At 51.2% G+C, this 16,766-nt stretch overlaps 2 protein-coding genes across 4 annotated transcripts in view; one reads left to right on the top strand and one right to left on the bottom strand.

The window, feature by feature from the left end:
* Window positions 1-16,766, top strand: part of CNTN2 (contactin 2) — a 34,977-nt gene that overhangs the window by 4,341 nt on the left and 13,870 nt on the right. For all 3 annotated transcript variants that reach the window (XR_007509881.1, XR_007509882.1, XM_049831673.1), the window contains exons 2-9: window positions 8,379-8,499; window positions 13,042-13,186; window positions 13,470-13,645; window positions 13,972-14,067; window positions 14,388-14,597; window positions 15,189-15,288; window positions 15,561-15,736; window positions 16,428-16,564. Coding sequence is in view for 1 of the 3 variants with exons in the window: in XM_049831673.1 (XP_049687630.1) it covers window positions 8,445-8,499; window positions 13,042-13,186; window positions 13,470-13,645; window positions 13,972-14,067; window positions 14,388-14,597; window positions 15,189-15,288; window positions 15,561-15,736; window positions 16,428-16,564 (1,095 nt within the window). In the remaining 2 variants the exon portion in view is untranslated. The remainder of the gene's footprint in view (window positions 1-8,378; window positions 8,500-13,041; window positions 13,187-13,469; window positions 13,646-13,971; window positions 14,068-14,387; window positions 14,598-15,188; window positions 15,289-15,560; window positions 15,737-16,427; window positions 16,565-16,766) is intronic.
* The window catches only part of RBBP5 (RB binding protein 5, histone lysine methyltransferase complex subunit), a 43,067-nt gene continuing 37,474 nt past the window's right edge, over window positions 11,174-16,766 (bottom strand). The window contains exon 14 of the mRNA XM_049831677.1: window positions 11,174-12,979. Within this exon, the coding sequence (XP_049687634.1) occupies window positions 12,972-12,979 (8 nt within the window). The 3' untranslated portion in view covers window positions 11,174-12,971. The remainder of the gene's footprint in view (window positions 12,980-16,766) is intronic.

The following is a 16,766-nucleotide window of genomic DNA, read 5'->3' as shown; positions in this document are numbered from 1 at the left end:
GCAGACATCATCTCTCAAACACCCATGTGCTAAACTGGAGTCACTTGTGGCCTTGCTTTCAAAGACTTTAAGCATCCTTCCAGCTGCTATTGACTCAGGCTATTGATTGAAACACAAGTCTTCAGGGAGAGCTTAGGAGCTGCATGCTGGCAGCCTCGGTCGAACACCGTGCTCGTGCCCAGCCTGCGAGGCAGCAGGCAGCTCGTGGGAAATCCCCTCCCGAGCAAAGCTTCCTCCGTCCCCAGGGTCTGGACCCTGCATGGGAAGGTCTCGTGGCCATTTCTGTTGGTCTCCTTTGCTTTCTAACACACTGTGCTTGTCCCCATGAGGGACCCCAGCAGTGCTGCCCGTGGACCCCAAGGTCTTGCCTGGAGGTAGCACGAGCCTGGTCCAGCTGCGGGGAAGACTCCAGGTCCCACCGAGCACTTCAGCTCCAAAACCCTGGGGATTTACCAAGGGTTTATTGCAGCAGAGCTGAGGATCACACAGCTCAGGGTGGATTCCCACTGCCTTGAGGCACTAAGGTGACTGCAACCAGAGACAGGATCTGGCCAGTTTGGGGCAGGGGGGGGAACCCCCAAACCAAAACCACCACCACCCCAACTGCAAAGCTCAGATCTAAACTTCAAACTGCCCAACACAACAGAAGAGCAGTAAAGGCCCACTCATAATACCACCTGTTTTATTGCAATTAGATTTTACCACTACAGCAACTCCAGTCCCAAACCCATCACGCCTAGTGCTGCGCACACCCCTAGCCCGTGTCCCCAGATTGAACGCAGATCCCGGCTTTGTCTCTTGCACAAAGAAGCGCTGAGCTGGGCACAAGCACAGGGGTTTGCCTGTCTGGGGGTGGAACTTGCTGGCTGGGGGCTGAACCAAAAGAAAACTCCCACTGAGACCCTCTTACAATAAGGTGCCGTGACCCACGATGTACATGAATGCACCAACCAATTATTAGGAAAAAGCACTTAGACACAGAGAAAGCAGAGAGTGCTTGAAGACCGTGCCTCAATGCAGCTGCCCTGCTGGGATTGCATCAAAGAGCCCTGCCTGCCTCTTGAGCCAGGACAAGGAGGACCAGACGGGCCTATTTTGTCCCCAGGGGAAGCCAAACCTCTCCCTGCCGTTAGCAGGAGATGCTCTTCGGCATCAGGACTGCCCTGTCTGTGGCACACCACACGCTTGTCCCAGTAATGCCCTGTATAAGCCACTCAGGGAAGCGCAGCCCAAGAGCAGCGGCTCTTCTCCCAGCAAGATGCTCCAGCTCCCCGGTGCTTTGCTCAAAGATCGGTCCATCTAACATAAAAAAAAGTGATGCAAAAGGCAGGAGTGTGGCAGCCTCAGTCCCCAATCCTAGCAGCGCAGGACTCTCCCCAGTCACGCCAGTGAAGCATTTAGTGAAGCAGTTTCCCGTGTCCCACAGGCAGGGCTTTCCCTCCCTTCAAAGAGATTTTTCTCTCATCTTTTCCAGGATGTTGGATAATCTGGGCTGCCCCCTCTCTCTAGACCCCCCTGCATCTCTGGGACCCTCCCCTCCCTTCACCCACTGCAGGAGGAAAGCACAGGAGCCACTGATCAACTATTGATCCTTATCAAGCCAGTTCCATTACAATTAAATTAATCAGTGATCAATAAGACACAGCAGCACAGCCAAGGGGCTGGGGCAGGGCAAAAGGATCTGTCCCAGCTGGTTTCTCAGCCCTGGGAAAGGGATGCCCAGAGCCTTTCCTCCTCCTCCAGGCAGGCAGCACACAGCCTCCTGCACACCAACGCACCGGGGTATTAAATACACCCAGCAGCCCTGGAGTCACTACTGACCATGCACCAGTGTCACTTTATCCTGCGCACACGTATCTGTGCACAGACAAGCCCACGTGTGGGTACCCCACGTGTCAAGACGTACACGTGCCAGCCAGCAGGTTCAGCCCCACAGACCGCGCAGCCCCGGGTGGTTTAGGCACCCTTCTACACACGAGGCTCTGCCCCTCCACTCATTTCACACACCAAATCCTACAGCCTGATGCATTCTCTGACAAAATTAATTAGGGCCCATGCACGCACCGTGGGCCCTGGCCCTACAAGGTCTGCTCTGCACAGGGAGCGGGAATGGCATCGCTCTGGTTGCTCTGTGTCAAAAGGAGAAGCACATTAGTTTCCATGGATATGGTGATTCAGAATTGCTCCAGATGTAAATTCGTTTGCAGTGCACTGCACTGCGAGGAGACCTGCAAGGCAGGACCACGGCACCGAGCCCATTCAGTGGAAAGCAATAGGACCAGAGCCAGATCCAAACCAAACCCCACCCCAAATAAAATCCCACCCCTGAGTTTTGAAGGTGCCCCAGCAAATGCAACTTTTTTCCTAGCAGCAAGCAAAGCAAGTTTGCATGGTATGCTATCCCTGGATTGGTATTTTGCTGCTTGACTTCATTTCTAGAAGTACAATATATTTCGGCCAACAGCTCCCAGGGCAGGCAGGATACTGGAAGCTCTTGCTAGGGAAGGGACAGGGCTGAAAAGGCCATGCTGGCGATTAAGACCACAGCACAGCCGGGGCAGGGCACCCCAAACTGGCAGCAGTCACCAAGCTTGCAACACAGCATCACAAACCAGTCGGGGCTACAGACCACACAGAGAACCAGAGCAAACACAGTGCCAGCACCCAGCGATACCAGCCCTGAGGGAGCTCGGGGTGCCCTTCCCAGCCACACTAAAGCACAAACCCCTGGAACAACCTCCTCCTGACAGGGTCCTGCCATGCTACAGCTGCCCACCCTCCTCCTCTGAGTGCTTAAACACTCCCAAATTAAACCTTTACCTCTCTTCTTTCTCCTCTTATCTCTCCATCACACTCTCTGGTCTCTGCACTGAACTGAGGGCAGAGCCCAGCCCTGCCTGCAATTATACTAATAAGGGCTGGTTGTAATTGCTCACACCTGGGGCCAGGGCAGAGGCACCGGCTCTGGGGGTCGGGGTCAGCCTGGCCTGGGAAAGCCCCTTGCTCCCTGCTTGGTGGCTCTGCTCCTGTCCCAGGGCTCACACCCTCTGCCATGGACCATCTCGCCATCTCCCTTGTCCCCAGGCTGAGCCCGCTGACCATCACAGCCATGGCACCGCACTTCTGCTGCCTGCATGGCCCAGGTGCAAAAGCAGCAGCAGCAAGGGCAGGCAGGCCAGGCAGACAGACAGACAGACTGAAAACACCTGCTTTAATCCAGCCCACCTGGGCACGAGCTCCCCGTCCGCAGGTGCCCCCTTCACCCAGCACCGCAGCAAAGCCCTCCCGCAGGCAGGACATGCTGTGCCGGGCACTGCAGCGTGCGGAACATGTCCCCTCTCTTTGTGCTAACTCCTCAGCCCATCAGGCAATAACAAATGCATCCGGACAGCAAAGCCCCAGCTCCAGCCTTGGCTGCGGGTGGCATCGCCATGGCCCGGCAGGGAGCTGCTGGCGGGGAAGGAGGCCGGGCTGTGAGCACCATCTGCTCCCGCAGCCTCGGGCTGGGGGCTCTGAGCCTTCTGCACCAGCCTCAGCTCCTCCTGTGCAAGCACAGCCGGGGGGAAATCTCTCCTCCTCGAGGTCCCCGCTCCGTCCCCTCCTTCTGTCCCACTGCCCGGCTCCTCAGAGCGATGTCGGGGTGCAGACAGGGAGCACCGAGCCCAGGGCAGGTGAAGGTGCCCGTTGCACAGTCCCTCTGCCCTGTGCGAGGGTGACAGCGTGGGATGGGGACAGGAAGGTGTAGCTAGCTGATGGCCGGGAGCCTCCCCAGGGAGAGCAGCTCACGCCGGTCCTCTCCTATCAGCTTGCACAGCAGAGAAGACCTGTGCAGAGGCAGAGCCTTCGGGACTTTTCTAACATGCCAAGAGTAACCCACCTGGGCAGGAGAGAGGGCACAGGGGACTGACCAGCTATCGCTGGAAGTGTGTCTGGGACACATCTCTGCTGGAGCTGGGGACAGGTATCAAAGCGAGCAAGCAGTGCCCACAGGACTCCTCTACATCAGGTCCTGACCCGCATCGGGGAGCAACGTTCCCTTAGTGACTGCAGACAGGGTTTGGAGTCCGTTATGGGATGACCGATGAGCTAGGGGGGGCTGAACTCCACCGCAAGTCTCTGAACCCCTCTGAAGGTACTTTTGGTCCTCATTTGGACCTTGGGAGACTTCACTGCTTAGGATGGGGTTTGGGTGGCCCACGATTTCTTGCAGCAGCAGCTGCTACAGGTCCTGGAGCTACCACCAGATGTGAACCCAAAAAAGCTCAGGAAAGGCTGAATCCAAAGTTTGCATCTAAATCAACCTCTCCTGAGCACAGGCAGTTTTACAAGGGGACAGATACATTACAATAAAACCATTTGCAGCTCATTGAAACATGCTGTTCTGGAGATGGACAAAATGTACCTAACCTTGAAAGGGTTTGCAAGCCAAAATCCAGCAAAGATCAAAAGTGTGCCCTTTCCAGCCTTAGCGATGATCCTTAGTAAAAGGGACACTCACAGCACAGGACAAATTCCTGCATCACCCACCCTCAGGAGCAATCCTTCCCTGGGGAATGCTGCTGCAGAAGGAGCTGCCCCACTTATTCACAAATGCTCATCTCATCACCTAACCACAGGAGATTGCATTACACTCGCTTATCCCAGGAATAGATAGCACTTTGCCTGTGCTGGCCATGTCATCTCTTGTTAAAGCCCACCTCCTACCAAAAGCCATTTCTGGCCCTCCCACACCCAGAGTCCTGCTGGAGTTGCCTCCTCCAAAGGATGCTGCTCCACAGTCAGAACTGGAGCTGTGGGTGCTGGACCAGGCAGCATCTCCTCTCCCAGAGGCTCAGGAGGACTCAAAATCTCTCTGTAGCTCTTTAACTCTGTCTCCACGATAATGGATCACTCCCAGGTCCCAGGGGCTCCAGAGGAAAGGGCTAATGCGCGTGTTTTTGAGTGCGCCCATGCCTCCCTTGCTACTGGAAGTATTAATGACAGCATCCATTAGCAGGGATGACAGATCCCCTTTCAGTACAACAGAAGGCTCTCGAGTGACTGTCAAAATATCCTATGAAGAGGGTAAAGAACAGGTCCCCATGGGCCCTCTTTAATTAAAGATGGAGAGCAGGTCTAAATATCAGATGCAAAGCACACACCCACACTTTGGAGAAGTTGAGAGTCAGATGCAGGGTCCATGGCTCAGGGTCATGGCTCTAAGATGCCTCCAGGGTGCCAGCGCAGCCCCAGGTGTGCTCACAGTCAGGCCCTCGGGCACAATTTGATCACGTCACTTAGGCAATAAAACAATCAGGAACACACAAAACAGCATCTGAGAAGATTACTTCATCCAGTCTCTAACTGTGAACGAATACAGCATCAGCACTTGTAGAAATTACTGTTACTCTCTTACATGTTCGTTTGATGTGGACCGTACCTGGAGCTCTCCCTGTCTATCACGTTCCTAATTTTTTACAAAGGAGTTAAAGCACAGGCTGGACTGAGGCTGGATTCAAAAGAGCGAACCAGCAGCGTCTCCCCATGCCTCCTCGGCAAGAGCATCCGCATGCCCCACCTCAGCCTGCAGAGCAGCAGCACAGCACGTCTCGCCTTTGGAAAGGGCCCTGAGTGTTTCAGGACCAAATACCCGTCTGTGTGTGTGCGGGGGATTCTGGAGGAATGAAGGGATGGACACAAGGAAGTTAAGAAGAGAAAATGATGTGAGCATTTGGGATCAGAGCAGATGGGGAGGTCAGGGCAGAAAGAGGGAAGCTGCAGAGCTGCAGCCGGCAGCAGAACTGGGGATCAAAGCCGTAGTTTACAACATAAATAATGAATTGACAACTAATTAAATAATTCAAATCAGCTTAATTTTTACAAGACACCAGCTTTGCCTGGCCGCAGGGAAGGAAGCCGAAGGGGGATGCTGGTAGAAGTATTCCCACAGAAGGGCATCGCAGCTCACCCTCCTCTCCCTCCTGACCAGATCTCAGCTCAGCTCTTGGGACCACTGCTGGTTTAGGCAAAAGCACCCAGGAGAGGCAGGATGCAATTTGCTCTCACTCCAATGCAACATCTCCATTTCATACAGCAGAAAGTGTGAAGTGCTGATAAAACCAGAAAAGTGGCAGAGCCTCCAGCCCCCCAGAAGGAAGGAGGGCCAACACCGCACTCCCCAATCTCCTCACACTGCCTGCTCTTTATTAAAAGTAACAAAATCCAACTTTCCCACACTCTTTCCTATTTGTTTTAAAAGTGAGAGGAAAAACGAATAGAAGAGAGCTGCCTTCGCGGGCAGCTCCCAAGGCACAGGCAGAGGACTCTCAGCCTCAGAAAACAGGGCTGGCAGCGATGGAGCAAGACTCTCTCACTTTAATTTGCTGCCACTGGGTGTAGGAACAGCTTCGACGCTCGCTGCCTTTCACAAACCCTGGGCATTGGATCACGCTGGTGAAGAAACCATACTGCAGAGACCTGGAAAAGTCAACTTATTAATTAGTGCAGTGCTGGCATTGCCTGCAAGCCCACATCGCAGGGCTGCCTGCAAAACAGATCGAGCTAAAAGCTGGTCCTTGTCCCAAAGTGCTTACGATGTGAGCGCAAGACACACGAGAGAGAAGCAGGCAGAGGGTGAAGGCAGGGGAACAATGAGGCAGTGTTAGCTGAAAGGCCGTGGGTTCAGGACACCATTTGGGGCATGATTCTCGTTGACATCAAGTGATTTCATGTGACTGACTCACTTCAGGGCTGCTGGAACAAACTGCGTGGAGCAGCTTTCATGTTGATGAGTCTCACGCCCTTCTCCGCTTTGTTCCCGAATAGCCTGTCTGTAGCACAGCTCAGCCCTCTCCCATTGCGCGCCATCATTTCTTTATGGCAGGGGTCCCTCCTTCCCCGGCCACGCAGTACAATTAAGCACCAGCCTCGTTTAGGGGCCTGCCATATAAAAAATGTTTAACCAGGGCATGAGCTAGCTAAGGGTGGGCAGGCTGGGCTCTGCTCTCAGCGCTGGACGAGGAGGCTGGAATCCAGCCCTCCAACCCAAGCAAGATAAGAATCAAGGAGGATTTGGGATGAGGTCTCCTCCCTTTCAATTGGTAGCAAAATCTTCTCTTTTGGGTGAGGACACAAAGAAGCCAGGTGGCTTTTCCCCCCAGCCAGGGTCTCCGGAGGCAGGACGTGAAGCAAACACGGGACTATCACTGTTTGCTCAGGTGCATTTCAAGGGCTGCTATTAACGAGCGGGGCACTGGATTTTTTAAAGCAGCAATGCACAGGGGGCTGCATCCCACGGGACAGAAAGCTAATCCCTGCTCGGAGGAGCTTAGGAGCAGTACTGCCTGCTCGGGCAGACAGATGGGCAGGGAGAGGAGTGGAAGCGGCACCAGCTGGAGCAGAGGGATAAGCAGCACTCGCAGCCCACGAGCAGCCCGGCTCTTGGCAGTGCCTTCAGCAGCAGCTCACTGGGGTGTGCGTTTGGGAGAGCACCGGGGAACACAAGGCTCTGCTGGGCGGCGGGGTTCCTCGATGCATGATTTCAAAAGCATTTGTTAACAAAGAGGGAAGAAAAACCCCAGCCCAACATCCCCGTCGGAGTTACAAGGAAAGAGGTGCGTGTGCTGAAGCTGGTCCCGTGGTGGGTTTAGCCAGGAGAGCACAGGGACCAGGGTCTGCGCAAACAGCTCGGTGTTTTGTTTGGGTTTATTTTTGAGATCTTGGAAATTGGGAGTCTGCAGAGGGGACTGGAAATCACTGCTCCACCTACTAATGTGTCTTACGGCATCAGGAGATGCCTTGGTGCTCTGTTATCTCTTGATTAACCATTCAAATGCATTTAGCTTAGAAGAAAAGCAGGAAATGACCCAGCCCTGTGCAGCTGCCTTGTGCTGCTCCCTTTCCTCTCTGCAAGCTGGGGTGCACTGCACAGTGATGAGCTAGCGGTCACCCCAACCTCTCCAGAACAAGAGACTCAGGGCCGGCACGGCACCCAAAGGCAGTCACTCCCAGCCTAAAGAGTTTCAGTGAAAGATGCCTTTTTCACAAAATAACAAGAACAAATTATTTCTTCCTCCTCCCCACCCCCCCCAATATCCTATGTGCTTCTGGTTTTGTGTTTTTTAATAAAAAATGCTAGGAAGGAAGCACTCTTTTTGGGGTGGGAGGAAAAATAGCAGATAGTAAGGGAAAAGGAACAACAATTTCCCAATGAGATCTGCCATGTCAGAAAGAAAAAGCTCCTTCAAACCCCTGTGTGTTCCTCACTGAGCAGCTGGATGTTTGCTCCCAAGTGACTCTCACCCCGGGCTCGTGGCCAGCGGGGACATGCAGCTGGATGCCAGACCCTCAAGCAGAGCCACGGGAATGCTGCAGGTAACTTCTCTCTCTCTCTCTGGCAGGGCTGCTGTCCCCGCTCACCCGTAGAGGCTCAGCCGTGGAGGCCATAACCCAGCCGGAGGCGCAGGATGGGAGGTGCCGCTGGATTTGTCCGCACATCCTTAGCTGTCGTCACTTTTCTGGGTAAGAGCAGCCCCTCACCTCTCCATCCTGGAGGTTTCTGTGGGACAGCCGAGATGGGATGTCGGAGGTGCCAAGCGGGACATCGCCCAGGGTACGCAACACGTATGTTGCGTTGCTCAGCTGGGACGTACCTCTCCGTGTTCTGCGGCTGCAGCGAAGCTGAAGACCAGTTCTCCTGGGTGGTTGATGCTGGCAGGGGATGTGTCTTGTACCACTCAAGAAAGTTGTCTTGTACAACTTCCCTTGTACCACTCAAGAAAGAGGACAGGAACTGTTGACACACAAGCTTCCCCCCTTATAAATTCAAATTTAAGTGATATGCGGGAGATGCAGATCCTCAGGCAAAGCCTTGGCAGGATCAGTGCCCCTCTGTAGCCCGTGCGGCCCAGGCTTGTCCTGGCCTCAGTACAAAGAGGAATTTCCTCCTGCCAGCAGGACTCGCTCATGGCAAAGCCACTTCACCTCCTGGTTTTTCTAGGGATGCCTTTTTGGCCATACCCTGACTGCAAAGATCCCCCATTCATCGGGGACCATTTCTGGATCTCGGGGAGTCTCAGGCTGCACTCTGAAGGTCCCTTTTCAGCAGGGAGACATTTCATTTCAGACAACCGAGAATTAGATAATGTCTTCAAGCTAATTCATCATCCCAGGCAGAGACTGCTCGCCTGTCCTTATAAATATCTAATTACCTTTGAATGTTCTCTGGATCCCCGAGGAGGCAGAGGGAGGGGTGGATGCCCTAGATTGGGAGGCAATTAGCCTGTTTGGAAATTGGTCTGACCCAAATCTGGTAGAGGCAGCAAGATGGAGCCGGGCTCTCCCATTAACCAGCTGAGTTCATGCAACTTGCTCCCCATCCAAGCTGAGCCCACAAAAAAATGACTCACTGTAAAGCCTATGAGGGTTATTTTCTCCTGACCTTTGTCTGATGATGCAATAGATCTCGGGAGCCAGCTGGGACAGGGAGAAATCCTCACTGGGAACATGAGCAAGGGACCAAGGACAAAAAACCACCAGCTATAGATGAGGCTCAAGGAAACACTCTAGAGTGGGTGAAGAGCCAAAGCTTCCACGTCTCGGCTGTCAGCTACAGCTCTGGGAAGCTGGGTTGGCAATGTCAACCCTCCCTCAGCTGTATCACCGAAAGAATGACTTCCCAGCGATACATAAAAGGTTTAAAGCCTATGAAGTGCACAGAGACGACTCTCTAATGAACAAGGCTGTCAGAAAAGTCTAAAAATCTCTCTGGCCTTTCTTCATTCAGTAAAAGCCATGGAAAAATCTTGAAATCTAAGGCTAGCCAAAGCACTGTCCCTTTGTTCCTCAGAAAGCTTCTCGTTAAAAATAACCCTCTGTTCCTCAGAGAGCTGCTCTTTAAAAATAACCACTTTGATTTTGTGCACATGTGTGTGTTCAGATTTCCTATAAAACCAATTAATTGCCCAGCTCCCTCACGAGCCAAGGCTTCAGGCCGTGGTCAGTGCTCCAGAGCTACAGCTATACTGCCTGTGCTCAATAAAAGGATTGCTGCTGATGTCCTCAAAAACTGGAATACCTCTTGGAAAACATTCAACTGAGACATTTATCATTTCCCGGTCTCCAAAGCTAGTGTGGGGCTCAGCACAAAGTGAATGTGTTCAGCCTCCTGGACACCTGGGCTTTCCAGGTCTGACTTTCAGCATATTCCAAATACTAGTAATAGTGCAAAACCGCCCTGCCAGAAATGGGCCGGCACCACTGCACAAGGGAGACGCCGGCAGTCACCTCCCTGCTCACGGAAGTGGCAAAGGAGATAAGGTTTGAGTTTTGTCTGTTCCAGCAATATCCGGTATCAAGTTTGGGAATTTTTTTTTTACACACAGCGACTGCTATGTCCTTGGTGGTGTATTTCATAATAAGGTATTTTTGTCTCCCAAACAGTAGCACAAGTCACTCTTGGAGCACTATGTGAAATCTTCCAAGTATTTCTGCAGCTGTTTTTCCAAATCTTAATTTTCAGATGTTCCAGTTTCATCTATTCCTATTTTTTTTGGTGTTAATATTTATTTTTCCTAATAATGAATGTTGTTCTAGAGAGGCATAGCAGCATTTTTATCATAATTTCTGCTCTCCTGGCTGGATTTTAACACAGAAAGTAGGGCTGCATAAGGCAGGCCCAATTCTGAGTGGGTCACTCTGCTTCTTGCAAATTTGGCCTGAAGACCTTTATTTTGTGTTTGTCTTCTCCCTGCTATCCAAATGACAGAGCCCAAGGAACGTACCTGCTTTGGTAACATTAAAAATGAGAGTTCTGGGGTGACAGAAGTACCCAGACGATCAGTCTCAGAGGTATTGAGATTTACCACTCTGCTTTGCTCTCAATTCTTAGTTCTAACCATACCCCGATGTTGTAACTGTTTAATTATTACTTTAATCTAACTGCTGTTTTGCTTAATGAGTGAGATCCAGGCATTTCACCCCCAACATCAACCAGACACCTTGGAACTGTAGATAAAAACTCATCCGAACTTCTGGCATTGATTACATTTGAGAAAATCAATGGCTGACAGTTGTAGTCCATAACCTTGCCAGAGAAAAAGGGACAGCAGCAGATAGCAACGGGTAAATCAGAAGGGATGATTAGCGTAATTTGACTTGATTGGGAAAGAGCATCCCATGAGAAAAGGCATGTATGTGAGTGTTAATAGTATATATTTTATTTGTAAAATAAATAGAAATTATTTACCATATGCTACCTATTAATCTCAAAATGTAAAGCTGTTAAACCTTAATCCATTCACTACCATCTATCAGGACACAATTAATACACTACTTTCTTATTAATTCTCCATTAATTCTCATGATTATTTTACCTACTGGTCAGCAGTTATTTCCAGCTGAGAGTTCCTCAGCATAGCCTTTGCTGACCCAACTGAGAAAAGATTTCCAGCTTACACAAGCTTCTCCCATGTGAATATAACTATATTCTAGAAGGAAAATGGCACTTACACTGATTTGGAGGGAATACAACCCTCAAAACGCTGCTTTTCTCTTATTTCAAAGTATAAGACACAGGCTTACAGTCCCTCTCCCCTGTGTGACACCATCAGGCTCCTGCCGGCATGCAGCACATCCCTACTGCCGGAGCCGAGGGCCCAGGTAATTGGCTGCTGCTCGGACACAAGGAGCAGCCGACAGCTGCTCCAAACCCACTGAGCCAATTAGTGGAGCCCCTCTCCCGTCTCACCCTCATCTCCTCATGCAAGAGCAGCCGGAACATGAGACAACCCCGGGAGCTACAGGTAAAGGACTGCTTCTCCCGAGCCCAGGAGAGCTGAGCTGGCTATTCCCTGCTGGAAGTTACTCTTGCATAAAACATCACACTTACTGGAGTCACTTAATTTAACTAGTGACCATGCTGTGTACTGTAGGGAAGGAAACAGATTGCTGGTTGGCATGGCAGTTTTAAGACAGTTATTAATTCAATTACAAAGCATGGAAGGATCCTGGGGCTAGCTAAGCATCTCCGAGCTTATCACTGCAGAGGCAGAGGGGGACTGTGCTGGGAGCACACTGCCTTGAGGTGGCTCCATCCCTGCTAAGGGACATTTCTCAGGGTGCCAGGGAGAGAATAGACTTGCTGGAGATCGTTATCCCACTAGCCACTTCTGCAGTTAAGAGATTTCCGGGCAGCTTCTGCTTTGCTCTTACTTATTTGCACTGCCATTTCCATAAAGCCTGCATGGAAGGGCATCTGCTAGCATTTGCCATTTATCTGAGACACAGAGTCACTCACTGCAGACAGCTGGCACTTTCCAATGAAACATCATCACCATGCCAAAGGGTGGCCCAGATAGTGTAGGAAAAGGCAGGCAGGTTCTTACGGTTCCTCCTGTGCCTGTGCCATACTCATGACAGCAAGATCAGAATCAAACCCATATCAGAACACTACAAAGGAAGCTTCGAGCTCATTCCATTAGTTGAATAGCAGAACTGATACCTGCAGCATTGGTTTGCACACCAGCAAGCAGCAGGTTTGAGTCATCAAGAGCTGATGATGTTGCAGACACAGGGATGGAGGGAAGCCAGGCACGTGCAGGGAGGCAGTGGCAGAGCTGCGAAGATCCAGGTTCTCCTCTCTCCTCCCTTGTTCTGGAGAGGACTTAGTTGGAACCAACCAGCCGAAGTTTGTACAGGCGGAAGAGGAAGCAGCATGTCCTCACTGCCAGGGACAAAGAGGGCATCCAGGAGTTCCCAGCTCCAGTCTCACCTGTGCATGGCTTTCCAAGAGGCATGTGTCAGTACTCCTCTGCACGTCTTTAAGCACGTCTGGTCCCTCTGGCACAGCAGAGATGGTGCGAGATGCTCAGTGGGAAATGCACTAGCGTGCCCAAAGCCGTGGCTGGGGCTGGGCTGTGGTGACAGATGGGTTGCGATTTTCACGTTGCTCCTTCTTTTATTCTAGATGCAGTTCTGACGCTGCCAGGGACACCCTACAAAACTAAAAATGAGAATTTTTAGAAAAAGCTAAATTGAGCTGAGCAGGTTTTCCCTCTCTTGCAGTTTGGTGCCGAGCACAGAGTAGCACAAGGAACTACGGGCCAGTGTTTGAAGAGCAGCCTGTCCACACCCTCTTCCCTGAAGGCTCAACAGAGGAGAAGGTCACGCTGGCTTGCCGCGCAAGGGCCAGTCCTCCTGCAACCTACAGGTGAGCTCGCCTGCTCTCTCTCTGTACCAGGACTGGGACACAACCATCAAAAATTTTGCTTTCTCTTCTCCACTTTCATATAAAGAAAATCACTAACATGGGAATCGGCTTCCTCGTCCAGACATGATGTGCCATCCCTCCCAGGTCACAGACCAGATCTAAATCTAACTCAAATCCCAACACACCGCAGCTGGAAAAACAAGCAAGCCCAGCCTCCTATGAGGCACCACGAGTGTTACAGTGACTATTTACCCCTCTCACTCTTTACACTTGCTCTTGGCAGGTGGAAGATGAATGGCACAGAGATAAAGATGGACCCAGATTCCCGTTACAGGCTGGTTGCAGGCGACCTAGTGATAAGCAACCCAGTGAAAGCCAAGGATGCTGGCTCCTACCAATGCGTGGCATCTAATTCCAGGGGCACGGTGGTCAGCAGGGAAGCCTCCCTCCGCTTTGGCTGTAAGTTTGCCTCCACAAGGTAAATGAAATGCAGCCACAGTTATGCTGGGGGTAAACTGAGCCCCCCTGCTCACATTAATAAAGGCTGGAGAGAAGTTCTCCTATGCATGGTACCCAACATCATCACTTGGAGAAAGCTCCTGGCGCTTTCCATTAACATGGAGGTGCGGTAGAAATTTGATGCACTACAGAGAAAGTCAGTAATGTTTTTGGATCTCCCTCTGTACAACCGCTGAAAAGACCAGCCTGTGGAGGAAGAGATAAAATACTGTAATTCCTCCAGCTGTTTTTTTCATCCATGGACAGGTTTCACTTTGCATGTTTAGTTTTGCAGGAATTCTCCGCAGAAGAGCGAGACCCTGTGAAGATTACAGAAGGCTGGGGAGTGATGTTCACCTGCAGCCCTCCTCCCCACTACCCAGGTAAGTGTTTGCATTTCAGCATCGCCACTAGCAGGGATTAGCAGCACTGCTGGTGCCAGGTGGAGAGATGCAACAGAGCAAGGGATTCCCAGACAAGTGAATCACCCTTTGCTTTTCTTTGGGAATTTTAGGGAAGCAAATTTGTTTCTAATTCTGTAAAGCAACAAAACAGAGGTAGGACTTAGCACATGGAAAAAACAAGTACCATCCAAGGACCAACTTCAGCTTAGACTGGTCTAGGAGACAGCCTGCTGGGTTTAGTCCCACCTGAGAGGATACAGGCAACTTGTGCAGTTTGTTCCTTTTTCTTTTCCTCACAGGCTTATCCTATCGATGGCTCCTCAATGAGTTTCCCAATTTCATCCCAGCCGATGGAAGGCGTTTCGTCTCTCAGACCACAGGAAACCTCTACATTGCCAAGACAGAAGCTTCCGACCTGGGGAACTATTCATGCTTTGCCACCAGCCACATCGACTTCATCACCAAGAGTGTTTTCAGCAAGTTCTCCCGGCTCAGCCTCGCTGCAGAGGGTCAGTGCTCTTGGATTATCATAAGGGGACTGGGCAAAATGCAAAATTAACAAGCCATCACAAAGCACTCAGCCTCCACAGGATACCAGCAGTGCACCAATCACCCACCAGCCTCTCGGGGGAGCTTAAGAGCTTACAAAAATATTAATTGGCTGGAACCTGGGGGAAGCAGCCCTCTCTCCAGGCTTCGCTGCTTGTGCGGCTACAAACCCCTCAGTGGGGTTTCTCTGTTTGTAACAGAGACACGGCGCAAGGTGCAGCCTGTGCAGGCTCACATACCCCTGAAGCTATTCTCCTGTGCGTTTGGTGATCTTGCAGAGGTGCAGCTAAAGATACTTCTTGGGCAGGGCAAAGGGAGTTAAGCAGGTAGGAAATTAAGGAGAAATAGTCCTGAGATGCTGTAGAGATTTTTAGAGACTTTAGTAAGAGCTGGTTTAAAAAGAAAATTAAACTTAGCCTCTGTTGCCTTATCCAAATGCACAAAGCTTTTGGAAAGTAGGGTAACCTTGCAGGTACCTCTGCCCTTTAAGACCTCACGTGTGCCATTTTAAAGTCATCCAGAACTCCTCAACAGTGCTTTCCTTTTAACAGATGCCAGGCAGTATGCACCCAGCATAAAAGCCAGGTTTCCTGCAGACACCTACGCTCTGGCTGGGCAGATGGTGACTTTGGAGTGTTTTGCCTTTGGAAAGTGAGTGCAGTATCTGTATCGCTCAGGCTCAAGACGGGGAGGGTATCGCAGAACCTGCAACTTTCACAACCCCACTCTTCAACGGGTCTACTGTAGACCAGAGATGGAGGGGTAATAGGAAGAGGGACGAACTGGCTAAAGCCATCTGTCCTGCTGGCCAAGGCGCAGCTGGGATGGGACCTGGGTGGCTAAGTGGGGATTGAGTTACACTACGCTGTAATGCAGCACGGGGTACCCAAGAGCTGGCCTTCACCAGATTAACTTTTACATAGCCCCGTTCCTCGAATAAAGTGGAGGAAGCTGGACGGCTCGCAGTCCTCCAAGTGGATCGGCAGCGAGCCCCTCTTGCAGATCCAGGATGTTGGCTTTGAGGATGAAGGCACTTATGAGTGTGAGGCTGAAAACATCAAAGGGAGAGACACCTACCAGGGCCGCATCATCATTCAAGGTAACACATTTAATCACATGCCTTTCCAGAGCAGAGCAAGATGCCCCAAGCAATGGACTGAGCCTTTGGGACTAAACCCACCACTTCTGATCCTGCCTCACATCAGCCCTAATTAAATCTATTGCAAAGCCCTAACAAAGACCTGCAGTGATCACTGATACCTTTCCTCAGTGGATATATTTAGGCTATGGCAAGTAGACAGCTCCTAACTTGCTCTAAAGAAATTCTAGCAAAAATGAGGTAACCAGGGAAGGAAGCATAGCAGTAAAAATCAAACTTGGCTCTCAACCAAGATATTCTCCAAGCCTGAGGTACTTCCACAAGGGATAAAGCTTGGAGCTATTAATCAGATCTAGTCAAGTTACAAAACTTAACTTAGTCTGAATCCAGTCTTTCCTGAAGTTCAGGAATTACTGCATTTAGTCTTAAGAAGAGAAACCATAACATTCTTCCTCAGATCTGGATTCTGCCGTAATTTTGTGCAGTCCACATGCACAGCTGCAGCCAGACCCACAGAGGGCTCAGCCTTGCATCGCTGCACAAAAGGCAAAGGCTGTTACTATGGTGAAACACGCTGTGATAAATAAATCTGCCAGCAGAGATGACACAATGAGCATCCTTCTGCCTGCCTGGCACAACAAACCTCTCATCTGATCTTCTTGGCTCTGCCACCTCTCTTGCTCCTTTGCAGCTCAGCCGGAGTGGCTGAAGGTGATCACAGACACGGAAGCCGACATTGGGTCCGACCTGCGCTGGAGCTGTGCGGCTGCTGGCAAACCCAGGCCTGCAGTCCGATGGCTTCGGGACGGGCAGCCGCTGACCTCCCAGGTACCACCGCGCAGGTCTGACAGCGAGAGCAGCTCAGCCAGTGCACACCAGAATTTGCAGTACTAAACCTGCTACTCCAGACTTAGACCCTCTACTGCCTCGCTGCAAATGCATCTCAACCCCGTATTATCACCCCGCATCCCTATTCCATGTGCCCCCATGAGGCTGCAAAGCAATGCCACAGTCCTTATCGACAGCAAGT

The sequence above is a fragment of the Accipiter gentilis genome, chromosome 29 (genome assembly GCF_929443795.1).
Source record: "Accipiter gentilis chromosome 29, bAccGen1.1, whole genome shotgun sequence".
In the NCBI taxonomy this organism is placed as follows: Eukaryota; Metazoa; Chordata; class Aves; order Accipitriformes; family Accipitridae; genus Astur; species Astur gentilis.
This window is presented reverse-complemented; position numbering and strand designations above follow the sequence as displayed.